This window comes from Triticum dicoccoides, chromosome 2B, assembly GCF_002162155.2.
Source record: "Triticum dicoccoides isolate Atlit2015 ecotype Zavitan chromosome 2B, WEW_v2.0, whole genome shotgun sequence".
NCBI classification, from domain to species: Eukaryota; Viridiplantae; Streptophyta; class Magnoliopsida; order Poales; family Poaceae; genus Triticum; species Triticum dicoccoides.
In genome coordinates, this window is record NC_041383.1 from 535,151,772 (window position 1) to 535,170,795 (window position 19,024).

Sequence of the window (19,024 nt, forward strand, 5' to 3'; positions counted from 1 at the left end):
GAGGGGGACCTCTTGACGTGGACCATCACAGAAAATGATCTTTGGCGACGTTTCATGCTTTTTCACCAATGTTTTTGTCACTTAATGAAGCAGATTTTGTAGTGAATCGCTTTCATTTTCTTCTTCTTTTGTAGCCTACATGTAGATGTGGTCTGATATGACTTTGCTATTTAATGACGTATTTTTATGTGTGTGGGTTTATGTTGGCTATGCGCATCCTACTTATATGGAATGTGACTCATTGTGTTTTTGTTCTCTTGATGCTTTACTTTGAGACAACAAAATCCACCATTTACGAGAAAAATGTCCTGAAAATTTCAGTTTTAACTGGACACCCAACCGGAAATCCTCGGTTAATCGTTTAGTTGATCTTGAAAATTTCAGTCCTAACTCCGGTTTTCATATTGCACTAACCGAGCTTAAAACATAAAAAATTCACTAAACGTAATTTCGGTTTTCATATATTGCACTAAGAGCATCTATAACCGGACTCATATGCGTCCCAAACGACCGGGCGGGTTGTCTGATCATTGTCCGAACGAAAAATTGCCATCCAAATTGATGACCCGTATCCATCCCAAATGCGCGGACTAACCGACACTCAGCATATCCATCCCATTTGTGGGGCCGATATGCGGATGCCCGGACATGCCCGCCACATCGGATCCAGCCCACTCTCGCCCACCAAGATCCCACATAAATTGAACCCTATCCACTCCAGCCCCCTCCGCCCACAAGCTCTTTCCCGGCCATCTCCCGCCTTCTCTAGCATGGTGGGCAGTGGATCCGAGTCCTACACCTCCCGATCCGTTGACCCGAAGCTCGTCCCGCGCGGCCCCGAGGAGGAGATGGTGTCCGCCTTGCGCTCCGCCGCTCCCGGGAGGAGTCCGCCCGAAGGCAGCACTCGGGCTCCATCCGGCGGGAACCAATTGCGTCCGCTTAAATGAAGCATGAATCCGGCCCCATGGCAGGTTTGGCTGCCTCGCCGGAGGCGGTGCGGCCCGTCAGGCGTCCCAACGCCATGGCGGATGCGCAACCCCTTCATTGGCGCGTGGAATCGGGCTACCACATGTCGGGCTCAAGTATTGCGCGGCATGCTCACCATGTAAGGCAGTGCGCGTGACAGCCCTTACGCCAGGCATCGACGAGACGGATTCACACTCTCCGACGCCGCATATGGTGCCCGACAACACCTGTTGCCACAACCAAGTCGTGGTGGACGTGGCCGGCTTTGACCACTACGGATCCATCACCGACCTCACATCCACTGGCGATGTGTAGGGCACAGACTCCGACGAGGAAGAGTAGGGTATGGGAGACGACGATGCCACGAGTCTCGTGAGTTGGTGCGTGACTCGTGTGCTACTCTACCTCGTTGAGAACCGAACCAACATTTGGGTCAACGCAGCCAACCACCGAACACGGGCACGACGGAGCCGGACAGGCTCCGCTTTAGATTAGGTTTCACGCGCATGTAATTGTATGGATTTGAAAATTCATAATTGAAGTATCTTAGTTGGAAAAAGGATTTTTAGGATGTTGTCCGGTCGCTCTCCGCATCCGTGGATGTTTGGGAGACGAAATCTGGAAGTTGTAGTTGTAGATGCTCTAACCGTGTTCAGACTCGCCGAAATTCACCAATCGAGATCTCGGTTTGTGCAGAACACCCGCTGCTGTGCTGGCCTTGCTACTTTTCCAAACTGGTGCTTGGCGGGAAATCTCCTCAAATCTCCCTCCAATTCCTCAACTCCGTCCCCCACCCCTAAGGCCCCAACCCACCGCCCCGCACCACCAATTCCGTCACCAGCGATGTACTCTTCCCTCCACGCCGCCGATTCCGATTCCGACGACTCCCTCCTCTCCGACGTATCCGCCTCCCCGACTCGCCGGTGCTCACCAGCACCTCGCCCGGCACCGTCCAAGCACCGTCCCACGCCAGATCCCACATCAAAACCCAAACGCAAGCCCAAACCCAAGCCCAAGCCCGTACCCTGCTCTACCTCCGCCCCCGCCTCCGCCTCCGCGCCTCCGATCCGCGCCGCCGCCCTCTCCGACCCGCACGGCCTCGCGGCGCGCATCGCCCCGGGGTCAGCGCTCACCGCCAGCGCCAGCACAGTCTCCTTCTCCTCCTTCCGCCGTCTCGTCCAGTCTCGCAACCTCTCATTCGAACCAGCCGCCGCATTCACGAACCCCACCCCCGCGCCCGAGGTCGAGCCTGAGCCTGAGCCCGAGCCCGCGGAGATACCAATCGCCGAGCCGTCCCCGCCCCCGGCAGTCACCCACCCGCCGCCGCAGCTCAGGCCCAAGCGGGTGCACCCCAACTCGGTGTCGGAGGCCCCTGCGGCCGCGGTTGAGCAGCCGAAGCGGCCGAGAGGGGACCCCGCGGGCAACTTCGTTCGGCTCAACATCAATGGGTACGGCCGGAAGAAGTCGTTCAAGTCGCAGGCCAGGCGCCCGACGAAATACCGCTCCTGGAAGCGGCAGCAGCCCGGCGGTGGAAAGGCCCGGGCAGGTGCCGATGAGGAAGGGGATTTCGTGGCGGAGGCGCTCCTCGAGCGGGAGAAGAATGCGGCGGGAGGTGATGACGGTGTTCTCAAGATTGTTGAGGTAGCCAGAGAGGATCCGTCCGAGCAGAATCTCGAGAGTTTGCTCAGGAAGGTGTTTGGTTATGATTCATTCCGCGAGGGTCAGCTTGAGGCCATCCAGAATGTAGTTGCAGGGGAGTCGACGGTGCTCGTGCTGCCCACCGGCGCGGGCAAGTCACTGTGCTATCAGGTTTGCAGCCAAATTTGAGTTATTGGTTTGTTATAGGCCAGTTCTGACATGATCTTGATGCTACTTTTCAGTTGCCTGCTATGATTTTGCCTGGACTGACACTGGTGGTGAGCCCATTGCTGTCCTTGATGGTTGATCAATTGAGGAAGCTCCCTGCATTTCTCCCAGGAGGCCTTCTTGCGAGTAGTCAGGTAAATGCAAAAGTTTATATGCTTGCTGCTAGTCCTACTCATTATTGTTTTTTAATATAAGTGTTATATTGTTTTATTCGTTCAGACGAGTGATGAGTTTCATGGAACATTACGGCTGTTGCGTGCAGGGGAAATAAAGGTACAGCTTTCTTAAGCGTCATTTCTGAACAGACCACTCTTGCATCAACAACTATCTGCTTTGATTTTGCCTTATCTAGAGAATCATCGCTGCATACCTTGCAAATTCTATTTCAACACAATATATTTTGTTGATGTAGTAACAAGAATATGGATTTGAGAAACAACAATTCGTCTTAAATTTGGAATATGAGCCCAATTGTCCTCACATGTTTTGCAGTAGTGACGTTAACCTGTATTTTGCTTCATTTTTCTGAGATAGCTTCCATTGTTTATCAGGTTCTTTTTGTTTCCCCTGAGAGATTCTTGAATGAAGAATTTCTGCAGATATTCAGGGACACACTCCCAATATCTCTTGTGGTCATTGATGAAGCCCATTGCATTTCTGAATGGTGAGTTTATATTTCATCTTAGTTCAGCTGAGAACACTAGATACTTGTTTACAGTACCGAGAAAGGCTTCCGCCCCGCTTTATATATAAAGCAAAGATCACCAACGGCCCGATACAAATGCACGCCACCACAACAAACGCACACCCCAAAGGCAGGATACACAGGCGCTTAGAGCAGCAACACCACCCCTATCTACTTGTTTACAGTTGGCACTGCAATCTATCTTCGCAGTTGATTTCCTGGATACAAAAATAACAAGCTGAAAGAGGTGATCTAGGATGGTACTGGTTTTAAATTGGTCAAATAAGTGGCCAGTCACAGTTACCAGCTATGCGAATACAACTGAGCAAGATAACAACAAATCTATTTTAGACACATATCATTGACTAGGTAAGAAATACTCAACAAAATTTGAATCACATAATCAGATGGGGTGGACCGATGCACCGATAAGAAAGCTATCATCTATCTTGGACTTCATTGATATGATTAATGTTGCTATCTTAATATTAATGCTTCCTTTAGCTTTCACATAAGCAAATGCTAAATTGCTAATAACCATTTACTTTCGATTTTAAATTAGTTCTGCCATTAGACTGCATGGCGATATTTTTTCTGCTCTACCACTCTTTATCCATGCTTGCGTTTACTTTTTGTGATACATTCAGCTAGTTTCATTGCTTTGTTTTCATACTCTATTATGTACTTGCTGTTCATTTTGTAGTGTTAGTGTATCTAAGTTCATGATCTAATCTTTCATTTTTCCCAAATGGACAGGTCTCATAATTTTAGACCTTCATATCTAAGGCTTCGAGCATCACTACTTCGGAGAAAGCTTAATATTCAATGTATTCTTGCAATGACTGCAACTGCAACAACTCAAACCTTGCAGGAGATAGTTAATGCCTTAGAAATTCCATCTGGTAATCTCATCCAGACATCTCAAGTTAGGGAAAATCTAAAGCTGTCTATCAGCATGAGTGATAACAGGTAGTTTACTCATCCTTGTTACCAGAGTCTATTTAATATGGTATATATTTGAAATAAGGCAAATGAGATATGACGCATTATATTGTGTCACAGGCTGAAGGATTTAATGTTGCTATTAAAGTCTCCCCCTTTTGTCAATATGAAAAGTATTATCGTCTATTGCAAATTTCAGGTTAAACTTTCTCAACCTAAAGATGGTTAACACACCTGTCCAGCTGTTATTTGATACAATTCAATACTGCATATATAACCTTTTTCGTGTTATCTTGAACAGACAGAAACGGATTATGTTTGTAAGCACTTGTGTGATAACAACATTAATGCCAAGGTTGGCATTCCATCTTTAGCTTGTTATGTGTTAGCCGCGCATACTTTTTATCTATGACATTTTCTATTTTTATAGAGCTACCATAGTGGACTTTTGATGAAAAAGAGGAGCCGGGTACAGGAGCTGTTCTGCTCTAACAAAATAAGAGTGGTATATGCTTGCTTACGTAGTTCCTCGGTTTTCTATTTTATAAGTTGTATTATGTAGGCCAGGTGTCTAACTTTGTTTTTTCCGCCTTGAGGAAGGTTGTTGCAACTGTGGCGTTTGGCATGGGTCTTGATAAGAGTGATGTCGAAGGGGTATGATTATATCCACATAATTATTTTCAATTACATCTGAAAACAAGAAATATTTCAGTGTTCTTTCAAATGCGCAGCTCATAACTAAAGTAAAATAATAATTTGCTGCTAACTTGGACTGATACAAGCATTCTTTCCTTAGGTGATCCACTATAGGTTGCCAGAAAGCCTTGAAGAGTACATACAGGTAAGAACTTCATGATGTCATATACACTTCTCCATTCTACTATCTTCTAGAACATATGGATATGCTCTTTCAGGAAACTGGACGTGCTGGAAGGGATGGACGGTTATCACACTGTCACCTTCTTTTTGATTCAACAACATTCTATAAGATTCGCAGTCTTTCACACAGGTGAATTAATTTTCTATATTATTTGTTCTCTCATCTGTATATTTCCTGTGAAATGACTCTAAGAAACCCCTTTCGGCAGCGATGGCATTGATGAATATGCAATGAGCAAATTTCTTAACCAGATATTCTCCTCTGGCAACACGATGGGGTGCATCTGTTCCTTCCCTAAAGAGTCTACTTCACGCAAGTTTGATATAAAAGAAGAGGTTTGTGCCTGTCCCATCAGCCCATGTAGTTTGTTTTCTCATTCACACATTTACCAGTGCTTAGAAAGTCCCCTCACAACCTTACACTATATCGAGTTAATTTGATACATTTCTGCACTTGACAGACATACCATGGAGGTTAGTGGTTGTTTGATGTCACATACAAATTTAACTATTTCCATTATAATAAATTGGATTTGCTACCTTAAATGACGGTTTTATATCTGTATTTTAGAGATGCTATCTAGCATTCATATCAAAACATCATAGACAATATTTCTTGGTCTTCTGTCTCAAGAAAATCTCAATGTTTAATCTAGGGACTAGAGCAGTTGTTCCCAAGAACAAACCAGGATCATCATTCTAAACCTTTTCTCTGAAGCAAGTAGTACCTTTGTGATATTTTCATGTCGCCTGGACATTGGCACGGTCTCTAATACACTTGTTTGACCATTACATTTTTGAACTGTACGGTACAATGACCTAGGAAGAAAATATAAAAAAGTAATGACATAAACTACTTTTGAGAACTAGCCATGACAAGGGTGCATGGAAGCTTGCTATCCATGTGCCAGAACCATGAGTTGGTTGCGAGATCTTATGGGTTTCACCTCTAGCCTACCCCAACTTGTTTGGGACTAAAGGCTCCGTTGTTGTTGTTGTTGTTGTTGTTGTTATAAACTACTTTTGACAAATCTACTGTTTTTCCCTGCGAGAGTTGTTTTGACCTAAATTTATCTACATAAAAACCAATTGTTGCTAGTTATATGGAGTAAAGTATGTAGAGGTGCCCTTTCCTTCTAACTTTTGAACAGTAGTGATTTATTTGAAATTTTCCTTTTTCCCTAGGAATAACTTCATTTGCTTTGCTTTTAAACTTCCTGTAAGCATTTTGGTTACTTTTTGAATAATCTGAATTGTTGGATGATCCAGCTAATCTTCAGATGAGATGATTCTCCTTGCAATTTCTCACTGCAGGTGCTTTTAACAGTCCTCACACAGCTGGAAATTGGTGAGGAGCAATATCTCCATTTACTTCCTCAGTTCAGTGTTACCTGCACACTGTATTTTCACAAGGTATATTCTTATCCAGTGATTTGAGGTTTGCACCATTTGAACCAAATTTTTTCTTAGTGTGCTCAGCTGAGGACCATGGTATGTGTCCAGTAATCAATGGTTAATCCACAGTTGTTCGACAACATTGTGACCTTCGCACATGATTACCATGCACATCCCATGTTCATTGTTCTTTTCATAAGATATTATACTTTTCTCCTTTTCTTTTAACCTCTCTTTTTTCGCTGAATTGTATTGCTACAGACATCCCCGCAACTGCTTGCTGACAAGGATATACTACTTAGATCAATTCTAAATAAGTAAACGTTCCCTCTACTTCTGTTTTGAAGTGCTCTTCTGAACTTGCTGCATCTCTCTAAGACTGATTCTGTATGGAAAAGCAGGTCTGAAATGAAGGATGGCAGTTATGTCTTCGAAGTACCAAGAGTAGCTAATGATATGAGGATCACAATGAATGAAGTGTTTGATCGTTTGCAAAAGCTAAAGGTTTGCCTGAACAAACCGCCATTTTTTCCAGTTAGAGTGGTGTTTTCGAGGTGTCCATGAATTCCATGGTTATCATTTACTCCCTCCGTCCCATAATATAAGATGTTATTACATCCAATATGTGAGTATATTGGATGTAATAACGTCTTATATTATGGGACAGAGTATTTATGTTCAAATATGTGTCACTAAGCTTATCAAACAGCAAAACTGAAATTGCTTTTGAGCTGGATTCAGAATTTCACACTTACTTTCGTATTTCTTTTAGTTGAATCACTGGTTATATTTTGTTTGCTGCACATAAGGATTTAATTTCAAATACGTAGTAGGTAACCAGCTGGATGCTTCGATCTTTGTTCCTTTGTTTCCTGTAACTTTTTTCTCGAACACACATCAAAATGCTTGTCGTTGTCATTAAGAAGAGGATGGCCATGAAAATCAAACCAAAACAAAAACCTAAGCAAAATACAATATGACAAAGAAAAGAGAAACCAACTAGGCTAGGTCAGGTTAGGCCAAAACTGAGACAACAGCTGATTCGACCTTTGTAACTTCGTTTTCTGTATTAGTTGCATTTTAGTACCTAACTCCCCCCATATTTCAAGAAGATTAACAGCTGGCTGTATTGTACGAGTACCTAGGTATGGACAGTGTACTTAGTATAGTACCTAGCATCTGTAGCAACCGAGTAGTAACTGACAGTTGCTATGCCCCATGATTATGTTGCTACAGAAACCATGTCTGGCCTCAAGATGCGACCCAATAGAAGCAGTAGGACAGATGTACCGTTTATTTTGTTTTGCTTCCTTTTTTGCTATTGGTTTGCTTTTGCTTGGTTTTGTTGGCTGTATGAATGGTGGCATTTCAATGTTTTCTTCTAATGCAAAATGATGTGCTTTAGGTGCGTATTTGAGAGAAAAAATGTTGCTATAGAAACATATATGTTACACCCTCTGTTTCTAAATATAAGACGCCCCATTGGTTCAAGTTAAACTGCCAAACGTCTTATATTTAGGAGCAAGGTAGTAGATCATTTCAGCCCTGCTATGGATTGCAGTAATGTGCCACCAATAGTCATTGACTGCATTTGCTTTAGGTAACTGCTATACACACACTATTGCTAGAGAAAATGGGCACACTTGATATAGCCTAGATTTTCTGTTATGTATATTATGTTACTTATGATCACACTTCCATGTCCTAGCAAATATTTTCATTATCAGTTGTGCTGTGGCACTTGTTGCTTATCGCTGTTCTAGTGTAAGATCTTTTGGTCATGTAGTTACAGGCTTATGGCCTGGTATAGCTCGAGTGATTTGCTAAAATATTGTGCTTTTGGAATGATTCATCGTCTGTTCTCTATTGTCTTTATCCTGTTGCACCGCTTCTATGTTATGCTCCTTATGTTATGTGACATTTAATTATTTCTCTCTGTAAATCAGTTTTCAGGAGAACTATCTTATGAATTGAAAGACCCAGCCTACTGTTATATGATCTTAAAAAGGCCAGATGACTTGAACGCTCTTTCAGCAAATCTCACAAAATGGCTTTCTGAAGTAGAAAACTCAAAGGTGGTAAACAGTTTCTTAAGCTCTTCTAAATAAGTATATCTTGTCATACAATATTGTCCTTCAAACTATAGTTGCAGATCATCAGTTTATACATTGTATTTGTTAGAGGTAGTAAATCATGTACTCAACAGGCTTTTATAAATTATGTACTCAATAGGCTTTTATCAATGGTAATTTCGTCTCAGTTATTCATATTAACTGATTGCTGATGCTTGCTGTTTAAACAGATCAGGAAACTAGACGCTATGTTTGCTCTCGCGGACTATGCTGTCAAAGGTTGTAAAAAGATAGATGGCTGTTCTGGCTCCGAGCACACCCCATGCATCCAGAAGAGGATTATAGACTACTTCAGCAAGAAGGAAGGCACACCAGACGATGATTACTGTACTCCGCTCCGCAAGAGCAGGTTTGCGTGCTCTCTTCCCACATAACTCACCAGAGCATTTGCTTCTTGCGTTGTTCCGTGCTAGGTTTTATCTGACGGAACATTTGATTTTGCTTCCTGCAGCACGTTCTTGCAATCCGATATAAAGGTAAGAACTAACACCATGGTACATTTTCCACTGTGATTGGTAATCATATAACAGGCCCGCCTGACAATTTCTTCACTGTGCTGCCAGGTATTCCTCCAGAGCAATTCGTTTGCCAAATTCACCCCGAGGGCTGTCGCGAGGATTATGCATGGCATCTCCAGCCCGGCTTTTCCAGCTGCTACCTGGTCCAAAAACCACTTCTGGTCTCTCTCTTTCTCTGGACTCATTTTGTTATTTTTATGTATAGCTTGTCTTTCCACCGATTTAGCGCATGGCTGAAGTTTTTTTTTCTGACAGGGGACGCTATATGGAGGTTGATTTTCCAGTGGTCATAGAAGCTGCCAAAGCAGAGCTTGTTAAATTCGTTGGGAAGGGTGAATAATCTACAAGCAAAGCAATCAGAACCGTTGTCTAAGGTCTTGTCAGGCTACAATGTACAGTACATACATAAGAATGAAGTTTGAAACCAGGAACCGGATAGAAATTTAACCAGAGAAGGTTCGTGCCCACTCCCATGTACACTCTCCAATACTCCCTCTGTTCAGTTTTGTAAGACGTTTTAGACAGCTGAAAAATCGAACTGTTTAGCTGTTGTCTTAAATGTCTAAAACGTCTTACAAAATTGAACGGAGGGAGTAGTTGTTATCCCGTGTGCTGAAAGCTGATCGCCGTTGTTTCCATAAATTTGCAGAGGCGCTTGGAAAAAAAAGTGTTGGTAGCAGAGGGGACACCAGCCACGGCTCCGGTGTGAAGTATGTATGCAAGCAAACGCCGGCCTTTCAGTCAAGCTGTCTACATGGGGGTCTGGCCGTGTAAGATAGCGGGTCAGCCAGGATCAAAAGGCAGAAGCAGGGAGACATGAGACATTTCCTGATTAAAGAAACAAAGGGAAACCAGTGGTGTACTAGACGAGAGATGAGTTAGTAGTAATAATGTGCTAACTTGTAATCTTGATATACCACCAGCCATGTTGGAATATATTTACTTAGCAGCATCAGCCGAGTATATTTACCGCCGAGTCTTGGTCGCACTTGTTGGAGTTGACTGGCCAACCAATCAGCAGCTGGGCGGCTCCATTGCATGTTGCCGTTGTCAGCTCCGATCTGAGCATCGGTTGTGGGCAGCTTCATTGCATTGCTGCCGTCGCATATTCATTCGAATATGCTCCGGCTAGCACGGTGCGGGTCCTGGCAGCAGCGCGCCTCTATCATTTCTTGGTGCGAACCGATACCCATTCGTTGATCGTGCAGTACTACGAGCTTGAGGCGGTGCGTCGTGCGGCAGTGTTTGTCCGGTAGATCCACTTCTCAATTGATTGCGTCCCTCCCATCACTCCACCGGTGGGAGCGCACGGCTTTCGCTGGAACACCGTGTCCTGTGTGACGCGATCCGAACCATGGGGGCCTAGCCATGGTGTTTATCATGTCGCTTGCAGAAAGAGGCGATCGGTATATATACAATCAAATTGCAGATTTGCATCTTCCGACACGGCACGGGAGACAAAAGCGTGCACACAGCCATACCCAAACATACACGACACGGTGGCCGCAGACGAAATTGGCCAAAATCGGATGCTCAAAATTGAAACCGTAGCAGTGTCACGTTGCTGCATCTGGACCGCCGACCGACCGGCGGCCTCCCACTTCAAGCGACACGTAAGCCGGGTTGCTGTTGCATCGGTGAACACGTAGCTGTCTTTTAATTATGTGGGTTGATGCCGTACTCGAACCACCGGAACACTTCACGGCCGCGTGGCATATTCGCACGGCTCAAATCTATCGACCCGAAGCATATTCATTCACGAGTAATTGTTCATTCACCCACTCGCTATCTATCCTAGCCAGCCGTCTGTAACGGAGGGACCACGTCAGGCGGCCGGGCCCGTGCCGTTCCAACAGGGCAACGAACGACTCTCCCGTGTTACGGAATCCAACCCGAAAAGCAATATTCTGTGCTCGCGTCGGTCGATCTCTGTGGGCCGTAACCCCGAAGACTAGTAGAGGTAGCTCGGGCGGCACGCACGCACGCACGCACGCACGCAGAATTTACCGAAGCACACAGGAGGAGAACGAGGGAGGGAGAGGGGAAAAGCCGACGGCAGAAGAAGGAACGCGAAGCCATCCCCCCCGTCCCCTCCCGTTGCTTCCCCTCGCCCAACTCGAATCCTCTCCCCTCGCGCCGTGCCAGAGGGCTCCGCCGGAGATCGATCGAGGAGACGCGGCCCGAGCCGGAGATGGTCGCCGCCGTGGTGAACTACCCGCTCGTCGCGGGGCTCCTCGCCTTCGCGGTCGCGCAGTCCGCCAAGTTCTTCACCACCTGGTCAGCTGCCTGCACCCCTCCTCTCCTCTCCCCTGCCCCGCGTTACAGTTCCGGCCGAGGGTTTGGCTCCGCTCCTCGGGCTGCCGCTGCTGCTTGTGTGAGCATTGCGGAGCGCGTGTGACTTTGGTGGTCGCGAGTTTGTAGCTTGTCTGCTTAGCGCCAAGGTGAAGGGAGATTTGGATTCGAGACCTGCTAGGAATTGCATTTTACTAATTTTAGGCTGTTTTTTTCGTTTTAAATTCGGCGGATCAGTTTCCTAGCCTAATTGTTCGGCGGATCAGTTTCCTAGGCTGGTTACAGAAGCAGTAGGCTGTGGATCCCCGCCAAGCTTAGCGAGATCTTCCTCTTATTTCTGCGTTCCGCTTCGTTATGTTAGTACGATCTGCGCCAATTGCTTCTGTAACCAGATACTAGTATTCATGAACCACCCGCGGAATACTTTGTCAACGAGAGGCAATGGAAATGCCAGATATACCACGTGGTGTGAGAGTTACAGTCACCGAACTAGGACAAAAACATGCCAAAAAATAGTACTCCCTCCGCTTCCAAAATGTTCGAAGTTCTAGGTTTTGTCCTAAGTCAAACTTCTATAAGTTTGACCAACTTTGTAGAAAGATATGCTAATATCTACAGCATCAAATATATATAGTATGAAAACATGTGTTATGATGAATCTGGTGAAACTAATTTGATGTTGTAGATGTTGGTATATTTTTCTATAAATTTGGTCAAACTTTAAAGAAGTTTGACTTAGGGCAAACCTAGATCTTTGAAACGGAGGGAGTACTATACCTTTTTGGTATGGTTTTTGTCTAGAAGTAGTGGAGAGACACCCCTGGATCACATTACTGACAATCATGAGGTTTTAGTTATTAATATGAGAACATTTTATGGTTATTCGGATGGTTTGATGAGGCACTTAGAAGCCTAATTTTTTCACATTGATTCTGGTTCTGCTGCCAGATAAGGGCTGTATTTGTGATTGGTGAAGCAAATTTGTTGCATGTTTAATGCTAGAGGCCAGTTGGTTACATAATACTCCCTCCGTCCCAAATTAAGTGACTCAACTTTGTACTAACTTTGTACTAAAGCTAGTATAAAATTGAGTCACTTATTTTGGGACGGAGGGAGTACTATCTGTATTTCCTTACTTTGGTCCTAATGTCACTCAGATGTTTAATCAATGCTTTGTGATGTTCCTGCCCATAAATTATTTGCATTGGCTGCAAAGAGTGTCTGTTGGCAAAGTAAATAACGAAATTAACCCTTGATTTCCTGATAATTTAAGCAAAAATGGCTGGTACTAGACTATGAACATGAAGTGAGCCCTATCCTCAGTGGCGGCGCTAGCCTAATTCTAATCTTTTTCTTCATGAATATCAAAATTTTAAGAGGATCATGGACAATTTGTGATGTCAATTTACATCACCAATTGTGTGTAGAGCTGTCCCATATTGACATCACACATTCATAGGTTATGGACTTATCGCAAGTGCACACTACCATTTGCTGTCTCATGGAGCATATAATTCAAATAAGAAAACTAACTGTTTGGGGACCATTTGAACATGTGCAGACGCCTTTATTCGGTAAAAGGAGTTTTTATTGACTCAACAACATGCACACAGACCTGAATTTACATCAGGGCAAAAATTTGAGAACGTTCCGTATAAGCTTATCACTCATGTTGCCTAGTTATGATGTGGAGTACTCCCTCCGTCCAAAAATACTTGTCGAAGGAACGAATGTATCTAGACACAATTTAGTTCTAGATACACCCATTTTCATCTATTTCTCCGACAAGTATTTCCGGACGGAGGGAGTAGTATGTAAGAGGTAACATTCATTTCTAACTGTATAACTATCTTCAAGGTCGATTTGGGATTGGGGCAAGGCTTGTGTCTTAAATTGCACTTATCATAGAAGTATGGGTAAACTGGTAAAAAACATGCTAAAATGTTGCTTAGCACTGTCCAACCGTATGCATTTGGTGTTCTCTAAAGCAATTCTTTTCTTTTCTGGGTTTTATGTAGGTATAAAGAGAAACGTTGGGATGCCAGGCAATTTATAGCTTCTGGAGGGATGCCATCATCACATTCAGCCACAGTGACAGCACTTGCAGTGTCTGTTGGAATCCAAGAAGGCTTTCGTAGCGCCACATTTGCAACTTCAGTGATACTTGCATGTGTGGTGAGTACATGTTTGAGATTCTTTATGTATATAAAGCCTTAGCTACTTCTATTGCATGAGTATAGTAATATACTCCCTCCGTCCGAAAAAGCTTGTCCCAAGCTTGTTCCTTAAATGGATGTATCTAACACTAACTTGATGCTAGATACATCCATTTGAGGGACAAGCTTTTTCGGACGGAGGGAGTAGAAGAGAATATCAGACTATTTGCATTCATTTGCTTGCTTTCATCTCTATTTGTCTCTTCTACTTTCATGTGATACTTTGCACATTGCTTTTGAAAGTTGCTGTTGTATGTTGTGAAACTTCTGCTTAACAGCACTTTCCTGGCATCATTCATACTCCCTCCGTCCGAAAAAGCTTGTCCCAAGCTTGTCCCTCAAATGGATGTATCTAGCACTAACTTGGTGCTACATACATCCATTTGAGGGACAAGCTTTTCCGGACGGAGGGAGTATATAACAAGGACACACTTCGACATGAAAGACACGTATGCCTAAAACCTTCGTTTTTGTTTGTAGGTGATGCATGATGCTTTTGGTGTTCGGTTACACGCTGGAAAACAAGCAGAGGTTTGTCAGTCTCATCCTAAAAGGTCTTAGACTTGTGGTTAAATATGTGCATGCACTAACATGGGAGGCTGCTTAGCGGCTGCCCTGATTATAGGCTAATAAACATATACTCCCTCCGTTCCTAAATGTAAGTCTTTGTAGAGATTCCACTATAAACCACATACGGATGTATATAGATGAATTTCAAGTTTAGATTCACTCATTTTGCTCCGTATGTAGTCCACCCTGTGGGATCTCTACAAAGACTTATATTTAGGAACGGAGGGAGTATTTTCTATCTATAACTAGCATACAGTCTTTCTCGCCAAAAAAAAACAGAAACAAAACTAGCATACAGTCTTTTCACATGGACCTGCTGTTTGATTTCTATTATCTCACTGGAGATTTATGAATTGGATCGCATTTGCGCATATAGTTATATGCATTAGATTGCATTAGACTTTCTCAGTTTGATCAAGGATACCCAGTGATCTGCTAGGTGTTTGTGATGCTGGAAACAACACTTACAAGATCTGTATATGTATAAATTATACTACCTCCGTTCCATTTAGTTGACGCTCAAACGGATGTATCTAGACGTATTTCAGTGCTAGATACATCCGTTCGAGCGTCATCTAATTCCGAAGGGAGGGAGTAGCTAAATGGTTGTCCAAGATTTAGTTTGTTCTGTTGTCATTTGCTGCCAGTATTCAGTGTGTAGTAAGTTATGTTTGCAGTATATAGAGCATGCATCACTATGGATATGCCTCTGAAGTTGGATATGTTCGGCTGAATGATATATTCTCCATGATTACCTTGAACATTTGATAAGCAGTTGATGAGTATCCTTTGACTATATGTTTGGCCTGGACTTGATTAACTACTTTCTCACCAACACGTGAACAAGAAATTTAGATAATGACAAATGTATGTTTAAAGTACCCTTTTTTTGGCGGTGGAAAGATACCCATTGATACATAACAAAGAGAAGTATTTCAAACTTTGTGTGACACTGAAGCAAGATGACACTAATATTGTTGATGCAAATCCTATCAGGTGTTAAACCAAATTGTCTACGAGCTGCCTATAGAGCATCCGCTGGCAGAGACAAAGCCATTGCGTGAGATTCTTGGGCACACAGTCCCTCAGGTTAGCTTACATGCTTTATCTTCCATATATTGATGTTTGTGGCCTTGCTAGTTAAGGAAAATGTGATTGTCGATATAGGAAGCAGAAAAGAATAAAAAGACTAACTACTGAAATTTCAGAGCATCAATTTGTGAGCTACTTCAATGGTTCTCGAATTATTCATATCGAAAGATATTTATTATCTGTAGCATGCTCCAAAGCTGTGATTATTGAATAGTTTCATCATATGATACAGCAAACCTCTTTCAGGAGCAAAAACTTAGAATGCAAATGACATTTCATAAATATTTGGGACAGACAGTTGTTAGTTGGCTCGCCCCTAGTTTTTTTACCCTTATTGTCATCTTGGAAGATTGTGCATGCTCTTGTCAGGTACTCCCTCCGTTCCTAAATACTCCCTCCGTTCCTAAATGTAAGTCTTTGTAGAGATTCCACTATAAACCACATACGGATGTATATAGATGAATTTCAAGTTTAGATTCACTCATTTTGCTCCGTATGTAGTTCACCCTGTGGGATCTCTACAAAGACTTATATTTAGGAACGGAGGGAGTATAAGTCTTTTTAGAGATTCCAAATATGGATTACATACAGAGCAAAATGAGCGAATCTACACTAAAATAGATCTATCCACATCCGTATGTAGTTCGTATTGAAATCTCTAAAAAGACTTATATTTAGGAACGGAGGGAGTATATTATTTTGATAGTAACAATGATTAGCCGATATGCGTGATATACTGGATGTAAAAACACTTGTTTGACATGTCAGGTGGTGGCTGGTTGCATCCTTGGAATCCTCACGGCTGTGGTCATGCTCTTAGCTCTGGGGAGAGGCAATATTTGATCATCTAATATCGCATCGCCGATCTTGTAAAGCATACAAAAGAAGCTCATCTTTGATGTAATGTGTAAAAGTGGCCTGTCCATGCTGCTACAAAGTCTTAACTGATATAGATCTGCGCTGTAGGATTGTAGGTCGTAGCTTCAGTTGGTGCTGTAAATCTGAGATGTTTGCTGTCGATCAGAACCTCCTCATGTTGAATGTTTGCTGTACAACTAGCAGTGATATGTAGCTTGAGAACGTGATGGTTCTGAGTAGTTGATACCACGTCATAAGCTCCATTCTGGGCACACAATTATTGTGTTTGCCTTTTTTTTGAACTTTTCCTTTTGAACTCGATTATTATATTTGCCTTTGATCCAAAGAGTAAGAAATATGACACAGAAAATCTAACGCAACTTTAAGCAACACAGCCAACTTAGGTACTACGTACAATGTCTCCTAAATATAAGTCTTTGTAGGGCGTATTTGGTTGCCCGCACCGAGTCTAGCCTGGTCCGAGCGGGAAGGGAGAGGTCTGTTTGGTAGCCTGGTTTTTCTGTTGGGCCTGCACCGCACGATTCTCAAAGCAGCCCACAACCTGGCTTGCTGGAAACCCTGAGATCGGCAGTTTCTCGCGAGCCAGGCTGAGTGCGGCGCGAGGTCGCACGGGCGGGAGCGAGGCGCGGGCGAGGGGCGATGACGGGAGATGGAAATCTGGTGCGCCGTCCTGGCGTCAAATTAGCCTCACCCCCCTTTCACTCGCTCATCCATAGCCACTGCCCCCCTTTCTTCGCTACTGCCTCACCACCGGTGGCGGCTGCGATTCCAGATCTGCGCTAGAGGGGACGGCGGCGGCGGCGGCGGAAGAGGCGGCGATGTTTGCGGCGGATCTGGTGCTCCCCTTGCTGTTGGCCACCGTCTGGTCGACCTAGTCTGTGCCATGGCTCCCCCTACGCCGTCCTCGTCTCCGATGCCGGTAAGCAACACCCCCTCTCCCCTTTGTTAGCTCAGTGGTTAGGCCGTTAAGCTAGGTGTAGGATCGATTTTCCACTGAACGAACCATCCATGTCGACTAGGTTATGGACGCACGGATGAGGCTGATAATCCAGTCATCAGCACTGATTAGTGTGATTCAAGCATGGGTCATGTTCATGCACCAGAGAGCTGTTCGTCGTGCTGGAAGACCTTTGATTCGCTATGGTCCATTGTTTCCCTGGGAACAGGAGAGGATCCAAAATCTGAACTACATCTACAATTGCAATGACGTCGATGCTCTGTGGATGCTTAGAATGAAAAGAGCAGCATTTGCCAGACTTGTTGAGACCTTCAGGAGCAGGGGGCTGTTACAAGATAGCATCAACACTAGTGTCGAAGAGCAAGTGACCATGTTCCTCCATGTTGTTGGCCATAACCAGAGGTTCAGGGTCATTCACAACATGTTCAGGAGATCAATGGAGACCATCTCTAGGTACTTCAAGCAAGTGCTTTTTGCTATTGGGGAGCTTAGAGGAGAGATGATCAGGAGACCATCTGGTCAGACTCCACCCAAGATTCGCGGAAGCCCAAGATGGTATCCATACTTCAAGATGAGCATTGACAATATACACTTTTCATGATTTGATATGCTTGTATTGTTCAAGTTGAGCACTAACACAGGCTTGTGATGCCATTTTCAGGACTGCATTGGGGCAATAGATGGTACTCATGTCACTGCCAGAGTTCCTAGGTCACAGTCTGCATCATACAGGGGGAGGAAGCACTACACAAGTCAGAATGTGCTTGCTGCTGTTGACTTTGATCTGAGGTTCACATATGTGCTGGCTGGCTGGGAGGGGTCAGCGCATGATGCTAACATTCTCACTGACAACGTTGTAACGCCCCAGATATAATTTCCATATTTGTATCCAACTCTTGCCGTCTCCGGCGCTAAGTTATATTTATTTCTCGGGTTCGGGTTTTTGTCTTCGTGTGTTGTCTTTGTTTTCATGCATCTCATACCATGTCATCTCGTGCATCGCATTTGCATACATGTTCATCTCGTGCGTTCGAGCATTTTCCCCATTGTCCGTTTTGCATTCCGGCGCTTCGTTCTCCTCCGGTGGTCATCTCTAGCTTTTTTCGTGTTTGGGAATTAAACATTTCCGGATTGGACCGAGACTTGCCAAGCGGCCTTGGTTTACTACCGGTAGACCGCCTGTCAAGTTTCGTATCATTTGGACTTCGTTTGATACTCCAACGGTTAACCGAGGGACCGAAAAGGCCTCGTGTGTGTTGCATCCCAACACCCCCCAAATTTGGCCCAAAACCCACCAAACTCTGCTCCATGCCCTAGAGCGTTCGATCACGATCGTGTGGGCGAAAACCGCACCTCATTTGGACTCTCCTAGCTCCACTTATGTCTATTTATAGACCCCCTCCTCCAAATCCCGGATCCCCTCGTCTCAAACCCTAGTTTTTTTAAAAAAAAACCTTCCCGCACCGACGGACACGTCCGCCCCCAGCCGGACGCGTCCGCCGCCGCGTCCCTCGTCCAACCGCCGATCGCCACGTGGGCGAGGCCCACATCGCCGCCGCCAGCCCGGATCGGGCCCTCCCCGGCCCGCAGTCTCCCCGCCGCCTCCTCCTACGTCCGCCGCCGCCACCTCCGGC

General features: G+C 44.5%; 1 protein-coding gene and 1 pseudogene across 1 annotated transcript; both read left to right on the forward strand.

Moving 5' to 3' along the window:
- Window positions 1–1,748: 1,748 nt before the first annotated feature.
- On the forward strand, window positions 1,749–10,359 carry LOC119364686 (annotated as a pseudogene).
- A 977-nt stretch (window positions 10,360–11,336) lies between these two features.
- LOC119364689 (uncharacterized membrane protein YuiD-like) lies at window positions 11,337–16,681 on the forward strand. Its single transcript, XM_037630179.1, has 5 exons — window positions 11,337–11,660; window positions 13,694–13,850; window positions 14,372–14,422; window positions 15,458–15,550; window positions 16,322–16,681. Exons 1-5 carry the CDS (start codon window positions 11,575–11,577, stop codon window positions 16,394–16,396), a joined length of 462 nt encoding a protein of 153 aa, XP_037486076.1. The 5' UTR covers window positions 11,337–11,574; the 3' UTR covers window positions 16,397–16,681.
- Window positions 16,682–19,024: the final 2,343 nt, after the last annotated feature.

Excerpts from the sequence above, each read along its gene's own strand:
- LOC119364689 (XM_037630179.1), top strand. The coding sequence starts at position 11,575 with ATGGTCGCCGCCGTGGTGAACTACCCGCTCGTCGCGGGGCTCCTCGCC. Across the intron at positions 11,661-13,693 it reads GCCAAGTTCTTCACCACCTG|GTATAAAGAGAAACGTTGGG; the intron begins GTCAGCTGCCTG and ends GGTTTTATGTAG. Across the intron at positions 13,851-14,371 it reads CAGTGATACTTGCATGTGTG|GTGATGCATGATGCTTTTGG; the intron begins GTGAGTACATGT and ends TTTTGTTTGTAG.